The sequence below is a fragment of the Petaurus breviceps genome, unplaced genomic scaffold, assembly GCF_028583685.1.
Source record: "Petaurus breviceps papuanus isolate PSGF00001 unplaced genomic scaffold, PetGlider_PUasm1.0 175, whole genome shotgun sequence".
Taxonomy (NCBI): Eukaryota; Metazoa; Chordata; class Mammalia; order Diprotodontia; family Petauridae; genus Petaurus; species Petaurus breviceps.
Window position 1 is genome coordinate 4,642,084 of NW_027185764.1, and position 24,335 is coordinate 4,666,418.

Consider the following 24,335-nt stretch of genomic DNA (forward strand, 5'->3'; position numbering starts at 1 on the left):
GATCAGAGTTGCCATCAGGATTCAATGAATGTGGAAGAGAGTGAGGGTGATAACTTAATGCCAGCTCTGCCTCACTTAAATCCAACTCATGTCCAAGTCAAGACACTACCCCATAATGTCATTGGTCCTTCTAAAATGAAGGTTGAGGGCGGCTAGGTAGTGCAGTGAATAGAGCACCAGCCTTGGAGTCAGGAGGACCTGAGTTCAAATTTGGCCTCAGACACTTAACACAAAAACTAGCCATGTGACCTTGGGCAAGTCACTTAACTCCAATTGCCTCCTCCCCCCCCCCAAAGAAGAAAAAATAAATAAAATGAAGGTTGAACAACAACAACAAACAAATGGTTTTAATTTCTAGTTGTTATATTCTTAGAACAAATTGTTCTGGGTTCTTATTTATCACTCTATTTACAAATACAACTTGAGGACTTAGTTTCTAAGCTTCTATGGTGCATTTTTTATTTAAAGCTGAATGGGATCATAGAATTTAGGGCTGGAAGGTGATTCAAGAGTTCATCAGATTTTTTCTCACTTTACAAAGGAAGAAACTGGATTACAGAGAGATTAAGTGACTTGCTCAGGATCACACGGGTAAGAGTCTAAGGTGGGATTTGAACCCAAAGCTTCCTGACTAGGAATGGACTAGGTCCACTACCCTATTCACTACTTCTCACAACAGCCCTTTGGGAACTAAAGTGTTAGAGTACAAATATCATGATTCCATTGTCATTGGTGATAAAAGTAGATTACTATAGAAACATTAACAAATTTGTTTCACTTACCATCCATTTGTTGTCTTCCTACCAATTTCATCCATGGATATTCTTGGAATTATGTGCTCAAGCTTTCTATAGACCTGTTTTTGTTCATTTCTGCAGTTTTATCACGTGATTTTATTCCTAAACCTTCAGTAATCCTCTCCTGTGTTTTTTTTTGTTTGTTTCTTGTTTTAATAAATGACTTTGCATTCTAAAGTAGCATTGCCCTTGGTTGCCGATTCTCTCAGTTTGCAAGGAGATCAATTATTTGCTGGCCAAGATTTTTTCCAGGCCCTTTTGGTCTTTTAATTTTTGTATCTCCCTGACATGGGTTAAGCTTTTGTAGTAACTCATGATAATTGAGACCAATTTCATTTTACATTTTTCAGCACTGACAGCTCATTTGAATACATCAGTTTGAAAGTGTTGAAATTGTTTATGGTACTTTCATTTCCTGTCCCCTCTCCCATACAGAGACACATTTCTTGTAACAAAGAATAAACAAGGAGGTGGGCAGGCAGGAAAGCAGTTTGACAACTCTACATCCATTTCCAAGTCTGACAGTATACCCCATGTTTCAGCCACCTTGTTTCACATTTCTGCAGATGGAAAGCAGAGTATGTTCTCTCCTTTGTAAACATAGTGCAATCAATGTCTATCAACACAACATTCAGGGCTTTTTGGGGGGGAGTGTGGTGGGGTATTGATTCAGTTATTTGTTTCCATTTACATTTGTTGTAGTCATTGTGTATATAATTTCCCTCTTTCCTTTTACTTCAACTCTGTATCAGCTCATTAAAGTCTTTCAGTCAGTCAATAAGCATTTATTAAGGACCTACTATGTGCTGGGCATTGTGCTAAGCTTAGTCTTTCTATTCTGAATATAGTTCATATTCAGCACACTTTAAGGCTCAGTAACATTCCATTCCATTTATTATATGTATATTCCATTATACAAATCATATCATTTAGCTAGACGGCAGCCAATGGGTATACACTTTTATTTCTTTTGCTACTATAATTACTACTGTAAATATTTGACTGTAAAGGGGTTCTCCTTTCTTCAGTCTTCCTGGAGGTGGGATCTGAGGAACAAAGGTTCGATATAGCCACTCTTTCTTTGCAAAATTACAAATTGCTCTTCAGAATGTTTCAATTCATTCACACCTCCGTCAGCAATTCCCACCTTTGAACACCTTCCCCAGTCTGCTGCTGTAAGGAACCCCTGAGGTGGTTTCATTTGCTTCACATACTTTTCTTAAAATGATTCCCTGAGAGTGTTGGCCAAAGATCACCAAATAATGTGACAGCGGGTAGCACTGTTCTCATACTTCAGCTGAGACCCAAGGGGTTAATAAGTTTCTTGCCCAAGACCACATAGTGGGTGAATAACAGAGGAAGAATTAAAACCCAGCGCTCCTGCTGTTTACTCCAATGTGCTCTCCACTTCTGATGCCATGTGGTCATACTTCTCCTCAGGGAAAATTTCTTGATTATATCGCTGGTACAAAACCCCTGTAGAGAACAGATTCCATTCTACATTGATTTATGTTGCTCTAACCCATGAATTCAACATTAGATCATACATTTTTGTTGTTCAGTTGTTTCAGTCTTGTATAACTTTTCATGACCCATTTTGGGGTTTTCTTGGCAAAGATAACATAGTAGTTTACCATTTCCTTCTCTAGCTCATTTTACAGATGAGGAAACTGAGGCAAACTGGGTTAAGTGATGTGCCCAGGGTCACACCGATAGTGAGTGTCTGAAGCCTCATTTGAACTCAAGTCCCTTCTGACTCCAGGCCTGGCCCTCTATCCACTGTGCACTGGGTTCTTAAACTTTCCCTGGTCTATTCCTTAACTATTACTGCAGTCAGATCCATTTCCTACTCCAATCTCCCTGCTCTAGGCATTTTCACCGTCTATGCCCATATCTGGAATATTCCTCCTCCTCATTTCCACCTCCTGGATTCCTTCAGTCTCAACTCAATTAAAATCTCACCTTCTAAAGGAAGTCTTTCCTAATCCTCTCAATTCTGGCATCTTCCATGTTATTTTCTATTTATACCATTATGTAGCTTGTTTATATGTAGTTTACATGTTGCCTGCCCCATTAGATTATAAGTTTCTCTGAGGCAGGCATTGCCTTTTGCTCTTTAAAAAATATCTCCTGCATTTATGCTGGCACATAATAGGTGCTAAATGTTTGTGTGGGACAAGAACGACCTTTGCCCAAAATAAAATAAGCAGAGATATCTCCAAGTAGAGACAGGAAGGATTCATTTAATTATTTCTTCTTGCAAGAAAGGTGGTCTTGCTGCTAGAGGCAGTCTAGTAGGAGAGGCAAAATACAAAATGCAAAGCTTGGTTATATACACAAAAGACCACCCCTTTTCCCCCTCCCTTGTTCTATACTGTTCTCGTTACTTAGGAACCAAGGCACACAATCTTTTATTTTTTTTTAAAGCAATTGGGATTAAGTAACTTGCTCAAGGTTACACGGCCAGGTGTTTCTTTGTGGATGATAAGTGTCTGAGCCCAGATTCGATCCCAGGTCATCCCGACTCTGGGGCCAGTGCTCTTACTTGCTGTGCTACTTGACTGCCCCTGAGGCACACAATCTTAACCAAAAAAATTTGCTGGCGTTGAAGGTGAAATGTCAGTAATACCAAAAAACAGAAGGTACATGTCTAGTGGACATGAAAACATACAAAATATATCATCAGTATCAACTTAGATATGAAAGCAGGAGATAAATGTTCTAATAATATCAATATAGATATGAAAGCAGACAATATTTTATGAATCATGGGGATTTTTAGGACATGGTGACCTGCCTGGAGTTACGCAATAGGATTTCCAATTTTATATTTGTACGGGTTAGATGGTGGTTGGTGGAAACAAATCTGGAACATTTGGGCCTGTGGTTAAATTTACAGGGTCTGTGCTTTCCCCTCCTACACATTAGCTAAGCTTAACAAAAACTTCAACTTATGACCAGGGAAGTAAGGCAAAGTTCCCAGGCTCCCAGCCCAGGTTACTAAGTCTCTGCTACTTTATTACAGTTCTGTTCAGATTTCTGGAATGCTACCTGAGAAGTTTTCACTTTTATCTCACTCATGTTTATTGGCTGAGGTTCTATCCATATATGTGGTTACTTTAAAATGGCTGGAAAAATGACCAATTCTGAATGAAGATTGAAAGTAGCCAGTTGGCCAAGGTTAATGCCTTTTGAAGTGGCACTGATTTTAAAGATGTAGCCACATCAGTACTTGAACTATTTCTTTAATTTCCCAAACAAAACAGTGCCCGAGAATGAAACATTGTGAAGACGAGTTTGACAAGGGGACAATTAGCCTTTTTTTCCTTTTGGATATTAAGATTAGTATGGAATAACTGGCCATGTAACTTTGGGCAAGTTACTTAACCCCAATTGCTTTAAAAAAAAAAAAAAGATTAGTATGGAGGGGGCAGAGCCAAGATGGTAGAGTAAAGGCAAGGACTTGCTTGAGCTCTCCCCCAAACCCCTCCAAATACCTGTAAAAAATGGCTAAACAAATTCTAGAGCCATGAACCCACAAAGTGACAGGAAGTAAATCTCCAGCACAAGACAGGCTGGAAGGATGACAGGAAGGGTATATTGCTTGGAGTTGGGAGTAGAGCAGAGTGGGCAGACAGGGGCTAGAGCAGGCCTCAGGGGACTGAATCACTGCAGCTGGAGCAGTTTCCATGTTTCTTAACCCACAAATGCCAAAGACAGCATAAAAGGTCAGTGGGAAAACTCCGTGGGTCCTGGGTGAAAGAGGAGAGTGATCCTGCTGAGGTCCAGCCCCAGCCCTAAGGTGTTGGAGGTGGCAATGGCAGCAATAGCAGCTGCTGCTTCTGGAGCTCTGGGTCCAGGTACTAGGGGATCAAGTGGCTTCAACAAAACCCCTGAAGCCTGGACAGTACACCCATCCTTCCTTCTACCCCCACTAGAAGTAGAGTCCTACCCTGACAAAGAACTAGAGTGTCAAATATTTGACTGGTAAGATGAACAAACAACATAAAAAATTTGTACTACAGAATCTCACTTTGGGGACAAAGAAGATCAAAACAAAGAAGAAGACCACAAAAGTTAAAGCTCCTGCATCAAAAGCCTCCAAGAAAAATATGAATTGGTCCCAGGCCATGGAGGAGCTCAAAAAGGATTTTGAAAATCAAGTAAGAGAAGTAGAGGAAAAATTGGAAGAGAAATAAGATCGATGCAAGAAAATCATGAAAAACAAGTCAACAGCTTGCTTAAGGAGACCCAAAAAATACTGAAGAAAATAATACCTTAAAAAATAGACTAACTGGGGCAGCTAGGTGGTGCAGTGAGTAGAGTGCTGTCCCTGGAGTCAGGAGGACCTGAGTTCAGATTCAGTATCAGACACTTAACACACACAAACAAAAAACCTAGCCATGTGACCTTGGACAAGTTACTTAAACCCAACAGCCCTCGAAAAAGCCAAAAAAAAAAAAAAATAGACTAACCCAAATGGCAAAAGAGGTCCAAAAAGTCAATGAGGAGAAGAATGCTTTAAAAAGCACAACTGGCCAAATGGAAAAGGAGGTCCAAAAGCTCACTGAAAAAAAATTCCTTCAAAATTAGAGTGGGGCAAATGGAAGCTAATGACTTTATGAAAATCAAGAAATTTTGAAACAGAACCAAAATAATTAAAAAAATAAAAGACGTAAACTATCTCATTGGAAAAACCACTGACCTGGAAAATAGATCCAGGAGAGATAATTTAAAAATTATTGGATTACCTGAAAGTCATGATAAAAAAGAGCCTAGACATCATCTTTCAAGAAATTATCAAGGAAAGCTGCCCTGATATTCTAGAACCAGAGAGGAAAATAGAAATTGAAAGAATTCACTGATTGTCTCTTGAAAGAGATCCCAAAAGGAAAACTCCTAGGAATACTGTAGCCAAATTTCAGAGTTCCCCAGGCCAATGACAAAATATTGCAAGCTGTCAAAAAGAAACAATTCAAGTATTGTAGAAATACAATCAGGATAACACAAGATCTAACAACTTCTACATTAAGGGATCAAAGGGTTTGAAATATGATATTCTGGAGGTCAGAGAAGTTAGGATTAAAACCAAGAATCACTTACCCAGAAAAACTGAGTATAAAATTTCAGGGGGAAAAATGGATATTCAATTAAATAGAGAACTTTGAAACATTTTTGCTGAAAAGACCAGAGCTGAATAGAAAATTTGACTTTCAAATACAAAAATTAAGAGAAACCAGAAAAGGTAAGCATGGAAGAGAAATCATAAGGGACTTATTAAAGTTGAACTGTTTACATTTCTACATGGAAAGATGGTTTTTATAATTCATGAGACCTTTCTCAATATTAGGGTAGTTGGAGGAAATATAGATAGATAGATAGATAGATAGATAGATAGATGGATGGATGGATGGATGGATGGATGGATGGATGGCACAGGGTGAGTTGAATATTAAGGGATGATAGTGCTTTGCAAAACTACACATGAATAACCTATATTGAATTGCTTACTTTCTCAATGAGGGTGTGTGGGGAGGGAAGAAGGGTGAATTGTAATTCAAAGTCTTAAAAACAAATATTAAAAATTGTTTCCCCATGTAATAAGATATTAAGATATAATATATAAGATATACAGGCAATGGGGTATAGAAATCTATCTGGCCCTACAAGAAAATAAGGGGGAAAGGGATAAGAGGGAAGGCATAATAGAAGGGGAGAAAATTTGATACTCAAAATCTTGTGGAAATGAACACTAAAAATAAATAATTTTTTAAAAGATTAGTATGCTTGAATGTTGTGAATTTTTCACAGCTAGTATGTCAAACATGTCAAACAATTTTCCTCTTCCTACCCTCCCCCAATACACAAATTTATGGAAATAAAATTTTAATCCTATTTCAAAAGACCTGGGATTTCATTTCTGGGATTATTCCCTCTACCTTTGCTGATCTCCATCCCTGCCCAACTGAAGAGATGTCTTCCTATGGTGCTACAGTCAAAAACAAAATTCAGCGACCAAACTTTTGCCAATGAATTTCTTTGTACTTTTAGGCTTTCCCTCTGACAAAGTCTGTCACCTGGCCCATAAACTTCTTTTTCCTTCTGCTTAGAATCTGTCAAATCCTAAAATTTCTAAAAGGAAGCAACACTGAAAAATTAATTTTTAATTGTCACATAAAAATTTTTAAAAAATCAATACCAGGGTCAGCTAGGTGGTGCAGTGAATAGAGTACAGCCCTGTAGTCAGGAGAACCAGAGTTCAAATCTAGCCTCAGACACTTAACACAAAACTAGCCATGTGACCCTGGGCTAGTCACTTAACCCCAATTGCCCTACCTTCCCCTCCCCCAAAAGCAAAAAAAAAAAAAAATCAGTCAATACTAAAAGCAGTGATACAAATGAATATATTCTTTGGCTTCAATTTACTTTAAAAAAAACATGGATTGTGAGTTAGTCCAAGGTTTCCAGGGGTTGTTAAAACAGAATAGTGAATTTTTGCAGCCATTAGAATAAATAGGTCAGAAACTTTCCCCATAACCAAAATAGTTTAGAGATGGATAGAAGGGAAAGATTAAGGAAATTCTTGCCAAGATTAGGGAGGAAAACTGACATATTCCCAGAATAAATGTTACATGTATGTGTATATATACATATCTTCTATGCATGAGCCCTTTAATTGTTAAGTGTGGCTTATTTAAATGTATAAATTTATAAAAATATAAATTTAAATATAAAAACCACAAATGTTAAGTGGTAAAAGTTTTATTTTTTGTTTTGTGGATACTTGAGCCCCAAACTTGTCAAATACAAATTCACATCTAAACTCAGGGCCTCCAGTATCATTTTCCAAAGTAGGGTCCTTTCAATCCATTACCCCTCACCTGCCAACCTCCTAAGTGGCAATCAATAAACTGCCCTTTCCTTTAACCATGCCTGCATTATGAGATGCTTGAATTATCACCTTAAATAGTTTTGTTTTCCCATGATAAGATTTATGAAATGAGAAGTTGGAGGTGTCCAAAGGGTTGGTGTTTCCAGACTTAATTCCCATATGGTATCAATAGTTTTTATTCAAAGGTAATGAGGTTACAACCACTGTATATCAACTTGGTCCTCTTGTCTCTTCTTAGTAACCTGGTTCACTTGGTGTACACCAATCCCCAAGTCTCCCTGTCCAGATGTCTGAGCCTCTTTTTTCCCCATGTATCAAGTAGTATTGTGGAAAGAGCCGCTGGGTCTGAACATTTACAGTGACATGTACTTGTTGAGAAACCTTAGGCAAATTATATAAGCTCTTGATCACCATCTATATGGGTGATCTACTATTTGTTCTACTTGTCTCACAGGCTTGTTGAAAGGTTCAAATGTTTTAAATCCACAAAGCACTGCAAGTGAGCAATTATTTTGGTTTGTAAAGTTTTATGGAAACTAGGTGGCACAGTGGATAGAACACCAGGTCTAGAGTCAGAAAGGCTTGAGTTCAAATCTAGCCTGGCTGTGTGACCCTGGGCAAGTCACTTAAGCCTATTTGCCTCAAATTCCTCATCTGTAAATGAGCTAAAGGAAATGGCAAACCACTCCAGCATCTTTGCCAAGAAAACCCCAAATGGGTTCATGGAGAGTCGACATAGACTGAAACGACCTAACAAAAAAGTCTTAAATGTTTTTTTTTCCTACATCTGATCTAATTATTGTCCAACATAGCATTCACAATTAACTTTTGATTCAACCTTTCAGAGGATTACTAACAATAAAACTTCGCCTTCTTATTTGTCCTTGTTAGGTTGATACAAGTTGTTTCCGTGGCTGGCACAAAATGTGAGGCTTTGAACTGGAGAACCTTGAATACCCCTCTGCTTATTTCATGGTAGTTTGTATCATCTTGAAGTGTCTACATCAAGAGGAACCCAAACCAATGAAAGAAGTAGCATATGCTCTATTTATTCTAGGCATTGTGACAAGACCTGGGGATATTGACTGGAAAAGAAAAAGAGGAATGGATTTTAAGGTCCATTCTATGATCCTTAAGCTTCTAGATTTGGAATGAATTTCCCTTCTCACCCCCTTGTAGGTTGAAATCCTTTCCACTTGTGTTATCCCAAGCACACCTAAGATACCACTGCCTTTCCTCAGATCACTTATTTTGCATTTGTTTCCTTTATATCTTGGTTATTTGTGTATTTACTTTCCCCAATTAAAATGTCAAACCCAAGAAATCAAAGGCTATCCTATCTATCTCCCATTCAGTAAGAATTTAAGTGCCCACTATGTGCCAGATGCTGGGCTATGACAAAGTTCACTGATAACATTCTCTCATAAATCTTGATAATTCCACTGGCACACATGAATATTCCTTGAAAAGAAAAATCCACCCTGAAACTTTTCCTAACTCTACAACGCAAGGGCGCTTATCTGACAGGAAAGATTCTAGAATAGATCAGAATTCTAAGTAGCTCCAGGTTGATGAAGCTATATGAGGAAGTCCCTAACAGCTGCTGGTGCCCCAATCCTAAAGTGGCCGGCTGCCAAAGCTACTTTGCAATATCTGAAAATTAGGCACCGTTTCAATTAAAGGAAAAAGAAAGCACAATGAACACAAATAGAGGCTAAAAACTTCAAATTAAGTCGAGGAGAAAAATGACACTCAAGACTTTATCAAGATTTTAATTTCTGAAAACATAAATGTTTAATTAATTTTAAACCACCCTCCCCACAAGTAACATTTCTTGTACCACATTAAACTGTCAATATGTTATAACTAATCTCTAGTTAAGTCCAAACATCAAAAACAATAACATCCAATCAAAAAGTAATGGCCTTAAAAAAAAGGCTAATCGCCAGTAAAGTAAAATACAAAAAAGTTTTCAGAGTTCACAAATGTTACAACAGAAAGATAAGGATTCAAGTAGAGTGCTATTTTAAAATTATTCCAACAAGAAGCATGGGTGCACGTTGTACTTTATAAATGTTTACTTTGAACCTTTACTTTGTAAAATTACTAACATTTTACTACTAGACAATAAATTATGGGGTTGCTGATTAAATGGCACTTAAATTAGGGAAAATAAAAGCAATAATCCCATGAACTTTGTCTTTGTCAAAAAAAGTCCTTTACAAAGTAAGCTAAAACACTTAATTTAAGTGCGGTCATCCACTCATCCGCCATTGGTTTTTGCAATTTTTTAAAAAACCGTAGTTTTCCTCAAGGAATCACTGTTTGTAAGTCTGAACTTTTGTTTTTCTTTTAACATTCTTAGAATGTCTACTCCTGAACATTTTGATCTTTAAGGCACTACACAATGAAGTTCCCTTTAAATCAAATTAACAGAAGTACTTTAGGGATGGCTAAGTAAGATCTCTTCCAAGTTCTCTTTTCTAGTTTAGTTTATAAAGTAGAGGTAATCTATTTAAGGGCCTAAAGGAAATGACATCCAAGTAAATTTTCCTAAAATTCCAATGTTTGTAATAGCATTTCTTTTAAAAAAAGAACTTATCAAAAATTCAGGTGTTTATTTAAAAAGAGGAAAAGTACATGAGATCTAAAGGGGAAGATCCAAAGAAAATTTTAACCTATAAATTTTCTAAATCCTTTTTCAAGTGAAAAGTATTAGTAAGACTGGCATTAACATTGTGATCACACAATTACAGCAGAGCTTACACACGCTTAATATATATAATTTACATTTAAAATAAGTTAAATAATTTTAAAAATATATTCTAATTTAATTGGCCCTTAAATATTTTCCCTCTGGGAAACATTTAGCTGAACTTGGCTTTTTCTATCTATGGTTAGTTCTGACTTGACTATTCCCCTGTCCTTTTCCCCCTCCATCCCCCCCCCAAAACACACTTTAATGAGTTACTTTAAAAACTGGGGTTGTTTTTATATTTAAAGTTTATTTTACTTAAATATTTAAAGTTTTGTTTTTCTGAAGTGGAATCCAATCATCTTTGCATGTCTATCATTGTTCAGAGTTAATGGTAGTAGAGGGAAAGGACTTAGATATAACACTATGCATAAAGATCATAAATTGGAAAGAATATTATGAACAGAAAGAAATCAAAGTTTAAGGAGTAAAAAGCTCAAATAATTTTGAGTACAAATACCATCTATAATAAGAGGTCAGAAAACATGGAAAATTGAGAGCTGTAATTCTAAACTATTTTTTGAAATTCAAAAACTTAAGAATTTCAGGGCATGAAAATAAATATAAAATGGGAAAAGTGCAATAATGACCCCTAATAAGAAACTTCTTTTAAATAAATAATCCCAAATAAAATGAAGTTTCACAAAATCTCATCTTAAACAAATATATTACACTACACAATCAAATAAAAAGTTCACCATCATTTCTTTTCAGAGCATTAGACTGCCAAAGCTTTACAAAATTAGTTCTCTACAGCATTAGTTCTCCATAGCATCTAAATCTAGTAGCATTATCTGTAGCCACTAGAATCATCTGTTTTCATCTGCAGCAAATGACTTAAAGCTAAGCCAAAAGTTTTCACTTATATACATATATTTCTATCACAAAAAGCTGTTATGATCCTGTTATGCTCTCTTCTTTTACTGTGTGTTTCACAAAGCTTCTGTATAGCTCAACATACTAAAAACAATCTTGATTTTTAAAAGAAATCTTTTTGGTACTGCTGCATCTTTTTGTTACTACTGATGGGTATAAATGTAAGATTAATTTACACTTAAAATGGCAACTACATTGTATCATATAAACAAATTCAAATTTGGGAAAATTTTCTTGAGTTAACCAAACACAAGGCTGCAGCAATGATAAAATAGTGGAATACAAGGAAAAAATGAACACTAAATTGACTTTTGATCAGTGGCCATTCATTATTTTGCTTTCTGGCATACGGAAGAAATTATCTTCTTTGAGTTTCAAATGTTCTGGTAAATCCAGTTGTCTCTTAGCTTCTTCAATATCATCTTGAATTGCTGAAATAAGGGCATCTGGGAGGGCAGGAGATAAAAGTGAAGACATATAAGCCATACACTTGAAATAATCTGTACAAATTTACCAGAGAATGAAAAATTTATGAGGAAATGATCATGATTTTATCATTAAATTTATAATTCATGATGTCAATAAAATTCAATTTTTTACTTTAAAAAATTCTAGGGGAGGCTAGGTGGCACAGTGAATAGAGCACCGGCCCTGGAGTCAGGAGGACATGAGTTCAAATCTGGCCTCAGACACTTAACACAAAAACTAGCCATGTGACCTTGGGCAAGTCACCTAACTCCAACTGCCCTCCAAAAAGCAAACAAACAAACAAAAAAAACCAAATTCTAGAGTATAAATTTGATGATACTACTAAAATCACCCAATAGAAGCCCTAATCACACCATGCCTGGATTAATGAATTTATCTTTCATATAGTGAAATAAAAAAGTTAAGAAAAGATTTTGAATCAAAAGACCTGGGGGTTTTAGTTCCAACTTTGTTGCATACTATTGACATGGACTTGGCTCAGTTGCCTCATCTATAAAATGGGGACAACCCATAGTACTCACCTCTTAAAATTCCTTGTGAGGATCAAACATACAATGTATGTAAAACACTTTGAAACCATAAAACATGTTAGCTCTCTGTATTACTGTAATTGTCTAACTGTTCTAAGTCTCTATTCATATTGCGTAGAAAAAGACTACTGGCATCACTTTATACTCCACCAATGGGCTCTCCCCCAAAAGGTATATAGCTAAATCAAATGGCCATTTTCCTTCCTCAGCATCAACTGTGGATCAGGTACAAGGGACAAGGACCCACAGGAGTAGGTTTTTTGTTGAGGATGTAAAAATACTCATGCCATATGGCTATTCTCTTAAAGTAAGATATTGTTAAACTACTAGGTAATAAATTATCTCTAAATTGTCATATTATGAAAAGAAATCTAAGATATCATTACTTCATTCTCCTGTTATGAGTAAGAAACAGAATGAAAATAATATAAATCTTATGCTTAAAAGAACTTACCAAGTGAACTAAAGTTTTTTTCTGGTCTGATGTAGCCAGTAATGACTATACTAAGGATTTCCCCATAGAAGTCTTCTTTGAAGGTATGTATAATGTGAGTTTCCTATGAATTAAAAAATATATATATTAAAGACAATGAATCCTAAAAAAGGGCAATAGAACCTGTATTTTGTGAGCAGAAATTTTTAAAATTAAGTTGATCAAAAATCAAAAATAGATTTTCTTCCTCCCACTCCATACCAATAAAAACAAACCAACAAAAAACCTAAACAAAAAAAGAAAACTCTAGAAACAAATATTTATAGTAAAAAAATCTTGCTTTGCACACGTCCAAAAATTATCTCCCTCTGTACTGTTAGCAGATTGGTCCTATGGAATGATAGTTGGCATTTTCATTGATTAGTTGTTAAAGCCTCTTAAAGTTACTTTAGTTTGGTTTTGGTTTTAATTCTGATGGTACAAAGTATTATGGCACAAAAGTATTCCACTTCATTCATTTACCAAAATTTTTTCAACTATTCCCATGGGATTTACAGGTACCCTCTTAATTTTGAGGCACAGGTCCAAATTGCTTTCCAGAATGTCTGTACCAATTCACAGTTCTACCAAGAGTAAATTAATGTGTTTTCCTGAAGCTCCTCAGGTAGGGATCATTTCCCTTTTTTGTCAACCTGGCCATTCTGAAGAGTACAAGGTGGAATTCCAGTTATGATCATTTGAACCTTTCTAATTAATGGTGATTTGGGGTATTTTTTGATGCAGCTATTGGTATAGTATCTCTTTAGTTGTATGAACCCTATAACAAATATCTTCTGGGAAAAAAAATGAATACTTAAACCGCCCCCCCATATTATCCTTAGCAAAATACTTAGTCCCTTAATATCAGAAACATGAAACCTTAGGAAAATGTTAGGTAAGGAAATTGGTTTTTCTCCTTTTTTTGTATACAAACAAGATCTTCAGAATTATACACTGTAGTAAAATGACAATAAAATGCTTACCATAGATTTTTTAGTGTTCTTATAGTATGGGTTCCATCCTATGCTTAAAACCATCTTATGGACGTCTCCGTTTCCAACCGAGGCCCAACCATAGTAAATGCCAGTGGATAAATCACTGGGGAGATTATCGACTGCTTGCTCAGGAAAATTAGCTGAATAACAAAATCGTGGTCTGAATATTAGTTTGAGAAGAGGCCTATCAGTCAATCAGTCTGACAAAATGCAAAGAGAAAGAGCCCTGACCAGCAAGATGTGATAGTTTATACATTATCACCAAAGGCCCAATCACTTTAAAGTTCCTGGCTCGAAAGTCCTAGAGAGAAGGCTCTCAAAAGAGGGGATGCATGTAAAACCATTTAGCTCAGTGCCTGGCATTCAGCAGGTACTGTGTCAGTGCTCATTCCCTCCTCTCTTTTTCCCTTGGATTGTTAATTACCACAGAGAGATGTATCTGTACAGAATCAAGAGGGCCATACTACTACCTGCTTCTGACACACAATCTTTCTCTGAAGCCCTAAGTCCTTCCATACATAAAGCAGCACTGCTCAGGATTTTCCTATTTCTCTTTTCTCCTGGCAAAGATGTGCTGCATCTTCCCTAGCCATGAACTGACTTTTCAGAAACACAGTTTTTGAAATTATCAGAGTTGTCATTTCTACTAGATCTTAAACTAGATTTTGGGGAATTTCTAGGAAGGAAGGAGTTACCTCCCAAGTCTATATCACTGCTAGCCTGCTACCACTCCCAAACCTCAGGGCTCCTCCTACCTTGATGTTGCCTGTGGCCAAACCTGAGATGGGGGGTTTTCAACTCCAATCCCCCCAGTTCTATGAACAGCCAGATCTCTTCTTCCAACTTCCATCTAGCTCCCTCCAAACTCTGTGTTCCAACTCATGCCAATTTTTTGTGGCCAACCTGGTGATAAACCACTGGTCCAACCTTAAGAGAACCCAGGCAGGGTCACTTTTACAAGATGAATTTATGTTACTAGATAGCCAGGCCTGTTTTATTTTTATCTTTGTATACCCAGTACCTTAAATGCCCTTAAAAAACATTTAAGAAAGGACTTTAGTGGACTGAACGCTTTACTTAATGATTAATGATGGGACAAAGTCAGAAGGAAAGATTTAGAAGCATTTTGGGTTAAGTCGTGGCTGACTGTACCATGTGTAATAATTTCTTCCAACTAATAAATTAATGTGTAATTGTAAAAGTTTAAATTTTCTTGAAAATTTTAAAATCTTTAAAAATTTCTTAATTTTTTTTTTCAAAGCAATTGGAGTTAAGTAACTTGCCTAAAGTTACAAAGCCAAGTTATTTTGTGTGGGTGTTAAGTATCTGAGACCTGATTCCAGTCCTTGGACTCTGGGGCCTGAGCTCTTGCTCACTGGCCACCTAGCCGCCCCAGAAAATTTAGATTTTTAAAAAATTTAAGGTTCTAAATGATGCAGAAAGATTTGAGTTTCAGTTTGTTTTGACTATTCTCTTTACCTTCTCATTTGTATCACCAAGCTAAAAACTACTAAAAATTCTGTTAAAGCTTGCTAGTTTGAGGAAATTACTTTGACTAGTGTGTTCTTTCCTTTTTTCATAAATAATAATGAACAAGGTACGTTCCTGTATTAACTGGACCTCTAGTTACTAATGTTTATATTCATAATAAATGTGTTGTTTTATTTGATATGAAGCCTCACACAGCAATTTTGGTCCCAAGAAATAAATTCTACATTATAGATGCAGGTATTCTACTTGAAGAGTTTTATTTACTAAGCCTACAGAATTTCACAGCTATGGTATTATGCAATTTAGTGATTTAAAGTTAGATGACTTTAAAATTACTCTATCAAGCAGGTCAAAGGTGATTTCCGGTAAACTTGAATGAAAGCTTTCTGACTTACTCATTCTTAGACTTAGTATAACTAAATGAACTTTTACAGACCAGAATTTCTTGCAGTTCTGGGTTTAAAGTTGTAAGGTAAACCGGTAGAGTTGGTCTTTACCAGGTGGAATCTTGCCAATTACTCCTCTTAAGAAAACAACTGGGGGGAGCAGGAAGGGGAAAGCTGAGGTACCATGGCTATATTATTTAATAGTCCAGGCTAGGGAGCAGGGAAGTTGTGGGCCTCCCCACTCTTCCCCCATTCCCTATGAAAAACTATCTGATTAACACTATGTCTTTACCCTTTCTCTAAGGGCTCGATTTCCTCGAGAAACAGAAAAATCTTAAGGATCTAGCACTGGTTTGATGTCTGCAGGACTTGGGTTCACAAACACCTAACTTCTCAGCTTCCTCATCAGTAAAATGGGAATAAATTATCCCCTTCCTCACTGCTAGGACTCTATGGAGACAATGTATGTCAAGTGCTCGGGAAGATCTTCAAATGCTCTATGAACGTCAGTTCAACGCTGCTGTCTACCCAAAGTTGGCCATAATATCACATTTAAATATTTAAAACGCCAAGTTATAATTTCTAAATGGTCTCAACGACATCCTATCGAGTCAATCGTCCTTAACATACCGGGAGAAAACCCAGACCTAAAACAAGCCAAGGTTGTGCGATTTTAACTTGACCTCAGGGCAAGCACTGCCCGGGAAGCCGGTCTTCATCCCGCCGGGGTGCTGGCCGTGGGGGAATTAGGGAAACCAAAGGTTATCCCACTAGCAGAGGAAGTGTTTGCTTAGAGACCCAGCCCAACAGTCCATTAGATCCAGCGCCCGGTAAGCCTGGCAGAGGGCTGGGCCGGGCTCTGCACGCCCGGGGGTGGTGGGGTTGGCTCGGTCCATCCAAGCGCCGCCGCGGGGGAAGCCCGCGCTTCCGGGACTGCTCAGTCACCGGGTCAGGCCGGGGCGAGGATGAGGATGGGGCCCAGAGATCCTAAAACCCCGACGGCTCGGAAAGGACCAAGATCCGTTTACCCAAAGTGTGATGGGGTCACCGCGCAGAGAGCGCAGACCCGATCATTCCTAAGGCAGTCTTTGATCGCATAAATCGGGGGTCGGGCCCGGGTTCTCCGCACTAGGGCAGGGGGCGCGGCTGGCCCTCCCGGCGTGGGTGTGGGGGATTCCTAATTCTCTCCTCCCCCTCCCTGCCCGGTCCCAGTACAAGCGCTTACCTGTGGGGATGCCAAGCTGCTTGGAGCCCCGTCCGAAGCCCCTCACCACTTTACCCCGGCAGAAATAAGGCAGGTGCTTCATCACGGCGCTGGCTCCGGGCTCGGCGGACGGCCCGGGGGAAGAGAGCGGAGGAGTCGCCGTGGAACTCAGGGCCACGACTCCCCCTGGCCAGCCGCGAGTGGGAGGAGGGGGGAGATGCCGAAGGGCGATCAGGCGTGCGTAGAGGGCGCGAGACTGGCGGCCAATGGGCCTCGGCCGAACGCTGCAGGCGAAGGTCGCTCGAGAGAACCTCCGCGCGCCACTGACCCAACAGAAGGCGCAATAGCTCATCGAAGCCGGCTGGAGCGGAAATCTAACAGGGAGGAGGGAGGAGCAAAAACGGAGGGCGGGGAGAGGAGGGAGGAAGAGAGGAAAGGCGCGCTTCTATTGGACAGGAGGCACGTCTGCCAGGTTCTCCGACCCCGTCTCCGCCCATTCTTTTTTCTTTACGTAATCCTCTCCTTCCCCGGCCCCCCTCCCCAGCCGGGGCTCTGCGCATGCGTAAGGGTACGTTCCCCGCGTTCCCTCGCGGGTCCGTCGGTTATGAAGCAGAAAGGAGGTGGAATCGCTTCTAGAACCGTTGTTCTCTGCTTGCTTTGTATTCGCCGTTACTCGTGAGGGCGAGATATTAAAATTCAGACTTTGGAAACTGGTCAGAACGGTCAGTTCACCCAGCATGGCCTTCAGACGCGGCTGCCCTCCCTCTGACGTTGGCCTGACCTCTCCCCTAGCCCCCTCCTCTCTGGCCCGAGCCGATCCCCCTCCTGCAGGCACCGGGCAGCCCGCCCCCCTCCCCGTCCGGCCGAAGGGCCATCGTCCGTGCGGCTTAGATCACCGCAGGCACACCAGGGTCTGCCAAGGCGGGGTCACGCGGGGCAGAAAAGGGGCTTTGAAGTGGGGCTGGTCCGCTATCTGGAAGACCTGTGAGGTCTGCGTTAGAGCAGCCCCCGCCAGCGCTCAGGTAGAAAAGCCAACCTTGCTGAAGAACGTTGTGCTTGCTAGGTGCTAGAGAAGATTGAGAAGAAAAGCTGAGCCAACACGCAGGCCGGAGGGAGGAAGAAGAACCCAGCGGAGAGAGGCAGGATGCGCCGTGTTAGTGCACCCGATGGATCGACTCGAAAACGACTAAAGGGAGTAACTAGAGCAAAGGCAAAGAACCCTGAGATGCTGAGGGCGGAGAAAGCATGGAGACGAGACTGGAAAAGGAGGCTCCGGCCAGCTTGTGGGAGGGGACAGTCCTATGCAAAGGAGTCAAAATGATACGCTAGAGATGATTTTGTTAGTAGTTTGGCAGAAAAAGCTAAAAGTGGGAATAATTGAATTGTTAGGTTAATTACTGTGTAGTCCAGGTGGGTGATATGTGAACATGTATTAGGGGAGTGGCTGTGGTAGTAGAAAGGAAAGTATGGATTTGAGAGGTAATTGTAATAGAAATGAAAGCATAGAGAAATGTAGAGGTAAGGGACGGGTCAACGATAACCAAGGCTGAAATTATGGGAGACTAGGAAATGGTAGTCCCCCAGACAGAAATTCTGAAGTCAAGAGCCGAAGGGAGGAAAACATGAGCTCCATTTTTAACATTGAATTTCAGTTGCCAGTGAGGGATGTCCAGATAGAAGTGAGATCAAGGCTGGAGATAACAGATTTAGGGATCATTTTCGTAGACTTAGTCGTCGCTGGAGCTGTGTTTACCAAGGGAAAAAAATGCTTTAAGAACTTTGGAAAAGACCTAAAGGCAGATCTTTGAGGAGCACCCTGTTGCTAAAATTTTCAGGGTCCTTGGCTTCTTGCTGCTGTTGGTGCGTTTTTGAAGAGGACCATGACATCAGGGGAATGATGTATGTCATGACATGCAAGTGAATTGGATTTAAGTGAGGGAAGACTATGCAAAGTCACCAACTTCAGTTTCTCCTCCAGAGCCATCTAGGTCCAGTGACCAGATATATAGATCAGAACTGGAGATGGCTTAGGAGGCAGTGGGGAACCTTCGCCTTTTCAAGCTAAGATTTTTAACAGGTCTCAGTTTCTGGTCCTTGCTAGTCACTGCATGAATAAGCTAGCACAGGATACAAACAGGTAGACTGTAGTTTATCTACTCAAGAGTGTGGCACACACAGTTGGGAACTGCCACCTGGAGATCTTACTTACTGGTTTTCCCAGCCCATCACTGTTTAATCTGCAAAAATGTCTGACAAACCAGATATGGCTGAGATTCAGAAATTTGGTAAGTCTAAATTGGAGAAGACAGAAACACACAAGAAAAACTCACTGCCTTCAAAAGAAACATTGAACAGGAGAAGCAAGCAGGTGAATTGTAATGAAATCTGCCCTGCCAGTAGGCATTGTACATTCCACAAGCATTGCCTTCTTAATTTTACTTCTTTTAGCTGTTTAACTTTGTAAGATGCAAAGAAGTTGGATAAAGTTTAAAGTGCAGCCCCTTTCAACATCAAAAGAATAAAGAGCTACTGACATTGAAGTGAATGAAAGCAGATCGGGCTGCCTCTTTCCATCGGCCTGTCATGGCTACTTTGGGTCCTGGTGGCATTAAAAAAAATTTTAAAAGAGCTTGCATGTTGGTGAAAAGAGCCCAAGTGGGACTACAGTAAATCTAGTAGTAAACAGTAAAATGCAGAGCTTTACCAAGGTCCAGGCAAGCTGTAAAATGCAGTTAATCAGAGTGCCTTTTTTTTTTTGTTCAAATGGTTTTAATTATTAGAATGCACAATTTTTTAATATGCAAATAAAAAGTTTTAAAACCTGGAGAAAAAAAAAAGTGTGACACTCTAGATGATGGATATGTGTCCTACAATTCCACAGATGACATCTATATACTCTTTCCTCCTGAGCTATATGGCCCAGAGTTTGGGTAAAATCAGCTAAGGCCCATTTTTATTGTTCAGTCATGTCCCAACTCTTCATGACCTCATGAACTATAGCATGCCACGCCCTTCTATCCTCCAAGGGCAAGCTAACAAAGCAAGATTTGGTAAGTAAAGGGTGAATTTAGAAGATTCATTTTTCAGAGATGAAAAAGTGCTTAAACTGTTCGAAAATCCTTTAGCATAACTAGTCACACCAGACCAAAGAAAACTGTCTCAGTCAGTTAACACTTAGTAAGCTCCTACTTAGTACTTAATTAGGACAAAGAAGGTGCATTCCTGGAAAATCTCTTTTTTTATCAGTTAATTAACATTTAGTAAGCTCCTACTTAGTGCTTTATGAGGATGAAGAGAAGTTTGTGAGTTCCAGGAAATTGAAGGTGCCAAGATTTACTTTTTAAATTATAAAGTGTTTAGAGTACAAAAGAATTTCTCAGTCAAAGGGGTCTGTCCTAGACTATGGTCCACAAATCTGCTCAATCCACTCAAATTCAGAGATAGACATCTCTGAATCAACATCTTGGGTCTACAAGTGCCAGTTGTAAACAGTACCTGGAATGAGCTTTCCACCTTGTTTATGAAAATGCTACAGAAGCATTTGTTCCAGTAGATTGAATTTCCAGGTTTCAAGCCTCTTGTGGAGGTTTCCTAGGCAATGTTGTTTAAAACTTGCTAGTAATAAGACTTAGAAAATCTAATCACGATGGCCTACCAGTGAATAGTTTGTGTAGTAAAAACCAGTAGAAATCTTTAGAACATCAGGGCTATAGGAAGAACATCAAATTAAGCTACCTATAATATATCTGGAAATTTTGAAGTTTCAGTTTTCACATAAGATTTGTTCCTCGATATTACCTTTTGACCTCTTGTTAATCCTTCATGGTTTTTGTTTTGGTTTGGGGGAGGGGGGGTTTGGTTTTTTTTTTTTTTTGCTTTTTGGAGGGCAATTTGGGTTAAGTGACTTGCCCAAGGTCACAAGGCTAGTAAGTGTTAAGTGTCTGAGGTCGAATTTGAACTCAGGTCCTCTGGACTCCAGGACCAGTGCTCTATTCAGTGCACCACCTAGCCTCCCCCATCCTTTGTTCTTTGTTCTTGAAGAGGACCAGCATTTCAGGAAGATGATGCCATCCATGATTTGCAAGTGAATTGGATTTAAGTGAGGAGGGCTTTTCACCTCACTGTTTCTTCCAGAGTTGTCTGGGTCCAGTGACCAGATATAGATCAGAATGACTAGAGATGACCCAGAATGCAGTGGGAGACCTTGACCTTTTTTTCACTTTGGGATCCATACATTGTAAGGGCATTAATACTATCTCTCAGCTAGAGGAAGTGTCTGAAAAAGTCATAATTCAAAAGTTTCTTTACAGTTGATTAAAGTACTTCTGTCTATGAGAGCCTCAATCCAACCTGAGACCCTCTAAACAACTTAAACTATATCCAAAGCCCATGAATTTAGGATCTGTATCGCCAAATATCTGCCGGTATTCAAATGAACCCCCCAAAAGTACTTTCCTCTACCTTTTTCAGTCATGTTCTTTATTGTCTTCAGGACCAAATTTAAAATATCTTTTTAGCATCCTCATTTTTACTTAGCCTTTTGTTTTTGTTTTCACTGGTACAATTTTTTAGACTACTAAAAGAATTATAGTTATTAGGAATCCATTAAGTATATTCATTTATCTAATGAAAAACATGTTAGCCAATCACATATATAAACAGACAAATATTATTTTTCTCAAAATTAAAGTTTACTAAATCATTAAAAGTAAAGCTTTTACATGTTTGTTACATCATATTCCTCCTTTTGACGATATATTTTATCCTCATGCCATTCAGAAAAGATATGATGCTATGTGAATATAATCTTATACATGAATACATAACTAATTTAAACAGTAAACAAGGAGATGCTAGGTCTAAACCAGTTTTCTTTAGTTACTAGGTTAGGAAGTTGAGATAAGGAATAGAAATTCAGAACAATAAATATCAAAGCAATAGGGTCTTATATACTTGCATCTCATCACAGAAACTTGATGTTTGTAGCAATAAGGTTCACTTATAAAATGGGGAGAAAATTTGGAACTCAAAATCTCATGAAAGTAAATGTTGAAAACTAAAAGTAAATATTAAAAAAAAAGATTCACTTATAAAACCTTCAAAATTCTGCCATGGTCAGAGAAATGTGCTATGAGAGGAAAATGAGAAATATGGTTATAAAAATATTAAGACCATACAGACTCACCTATAGTAGGTAAATCAAGAGAAAACTCCATTTGCTCTGTTTGATTTTAGGTATAAAACATTGATACTTTGTCTGAAATAGCCAATTATGCAACAGAGTTTGTGGGGAGCCTGAGAGGCCTGATTCAGGACTCAGACTATGTGCCCTATAGAAGGCCCTTTGCTATGCAGCTTTTTGTTAAGCTTGCTCCTTGTGTCTTTTGATATACGTTACACTCAAAAGGATGTTGTTTGAGTTCAAAGACCAATAGGCTCTACCCCAAGACTTTAGTTGTTCAAAGCCAAAATATTTGATTCTTAGGTGGTAGGCTCCTGTGCAAATGTCCTCGATGATCAAGGCTTTGGCTTTGGCCTTGAAGCCAGTTCTTGAGAGCATCCTTTGTAATGTGACTGAATATGAAAGGAGTTAACTGACTTTTCCTAAGACTTTTTGCTGTCTAGATAACAAAGCCTTATCAAATTATCTATTCTGTGCTACATCCAGGATATAACAGACTAAGGTAATGATAAGAATACTTGAGTCCTATTCCTTTGTCTCATTTGCTCTATAAAAACCTTGTACCAAGAATTAATAAATGGAGTTCATGGTTCTTCCTTGAACTACCCACATGGTCTACTCATTTCTTTTTCAATTCTCTGATCATGCTTAGTGCTGGACACTGAGCAGCCCACAACAAGAGTTGCACATTATTCACAAGTTGTCATAGCCAGTCTGAGAATAAACCAAGTAGGAAACTTTCCTGTTCAGAAAGAAAATAACACAGTAGGGAAACTGAGTTAAAACTTTTGTCATTTTATTATTTTTTTAATATCATCTTGATATAAAAATCAAGCAACTAAGTAGTAAAGTGGATAGAGTACCTGGCCTGGCGTCAGGAAACACATCTTCATAAGTTCAAATCTGGCCTCAAGACACTAGCTGCATAACCCAGGACAGGTCACTTTTCCCTATTAGCTTCAATTTTCTCATCTGTAATATGAGTTAAAAAAGGAAATGGAAAATTCCTCCTGTAACTTTGCCAAGAAAACCCCAAATGGAGTCACAAAGAATCAGATGTGACTTAAAACTATTGAACAATAACAATGATCAAGAAAAGACTCACATCTAATGTATGTTTATACAAGAAATTAATGTGTAATAACAAAGCAAAATAAAAATGGCTACTATTGTATATCAACCCTTAAAGTGGAAAATCTTATAATGTAAGTTCTATTAATACCAAGTTTGGACAAAGATGTAACTTCAATACATATTATACCAGGTACAATTTCATAATTTTCATAATCAGAACTCAGACAATTCATGTAAATCACCTCTATGTTATAAGCAGACTTAAAATGATTTCCTCTTGGCTCTGAGTATATTGGGAAATTGGCTTAGTACTTCTACAATTATCTCTAATCTCATAGTAGAATTCACAAAAGACTGTTTACTTACCCTTTCTAAATAGGTGTCCCTTCCCCATCCCTGCCCTCTTCTGCCAAGTCTGGAATGAACTCAGATAATAAGACTTCCCAAGGTAACAAGTTTACTTTGGCAAACCAAAACATACCCACTTAAATACAAAAGAGAACCTTTAACCAACAGAACACTTTGCAAAAGTCTCCAAAGAATAACAGTTCAAAGTTATAAAATAGCATCATTTTTTAGACAGTAGTTTCCCAAAATTATCATCCAAGGAATTACTATAATATACAAAATAATATTGTAGATCAAAACATAGACTGAAAACAAAATTTATTGCTAGTCAGATAACAACAGTCCAGTTGAATGCATCTCCTAATTTACATGGATAAAACATTTACCAGTTTTGAATTCTACACTACTTTCATTCAGAGGCAGTATAGAGAAATTAAAGTTCACAAACTTTTAGGAATGGAAATCGTATCTTCCTATTATCAAAATGAGCTAAAATTCCCTTAAACTTTTCTGCGTTTCTACTAAAGCCTAGGCTGCTTTTATTTTGATCTATTCAAGATATGTTGGTAAGTGATAAAAATGAGAACTTCCTATTATCTCAGTTTGGGTGAAAATCACTAATTCTATAGTTTTTCCTTGATCAAAATAGAAAATTTCAAGATGTACAGGCATTTTCTCATCTTAATTTATTACAAATGCATAGCCTATTCTATTTCCTATCAGCTTTTGTTGTTTTTGTTTATTTAAAGGCACGTAACAACAAATATATGTTGAGCTGCTATTGGTAAAGTATTGTGCCAGTAATTTGAATAATATAAAGGAATGGTAAAACAGACTCAGGCCA

The 24,335-nt window shown here is 38.3% G+C and overlaps 1 protein-coding gene and 1 pseudogene across 1 annotated transcript; one reads left to right on the plus strand and one right to left on the minus strand.

Annotated features, from left to right (window-relative positions):
* Nucleotides 1–9,458: 9,458 nt before the first annotated feature.
* Nucleotides 9,459–17,268, minus strand: RFK (riboflavin kinase). The gene is made up of 4 exons (XM_069084610.1): nucleotides 16,909–17,268; nucleotides 13,795–13,946; nucleotides 12,794–12,896; nucleotides 9,459–11,766 (listed from the first exon to the last, which is right to left on the minus strand). The coding sequence occupies exons 1-4, from the start codon at nucleotides 17,237–17,239 to the stop codon at nucleotides 11,636–11,638; spliced, it is 717 nt and encodes a 238-aa protein (XP_068940711.1). The 5' UTR covers nucleotides 17,240–17,268; the 3' UTR covers nucleotides 9,459–11,635.
* Nucleotides 17,269–17,293: 25 nt separating this feature from the next.
* On the plus strand, nucleotides 17,294–19,736 carry LOC138158560 (thymosin beta-4-like; annotated as a pseudogene).
* The last annotated feature ends 4,599 nt before the right edge of the window (nucleotides 19,737–24,335 follow it).

Bases quoted from the DNA above. Each gene is read 5' to 3' on its own strand.
- RFK (XM_069084610.1), bottom strand. From the start codon at position 17,239: ATGAGCTATTGCGCCTTCTGTTGGGTCAGTGGCGCGCGGAGGTTCTCT. The intron at 12,897-13,794 runs GTAAGCATTTTA...TTTAATTCATAG, and splicing joins AGAACACTAAAAAATCTATG to GAAACTCACATTATACATAC. The intron at 11,767-12,793 runs GTAAGTTCTTTT...CTGCCCTCCCAG, and splicing joins AAAAAACTTTAGTTCACTTG to ATGCCCTTATTTCAGCAATT.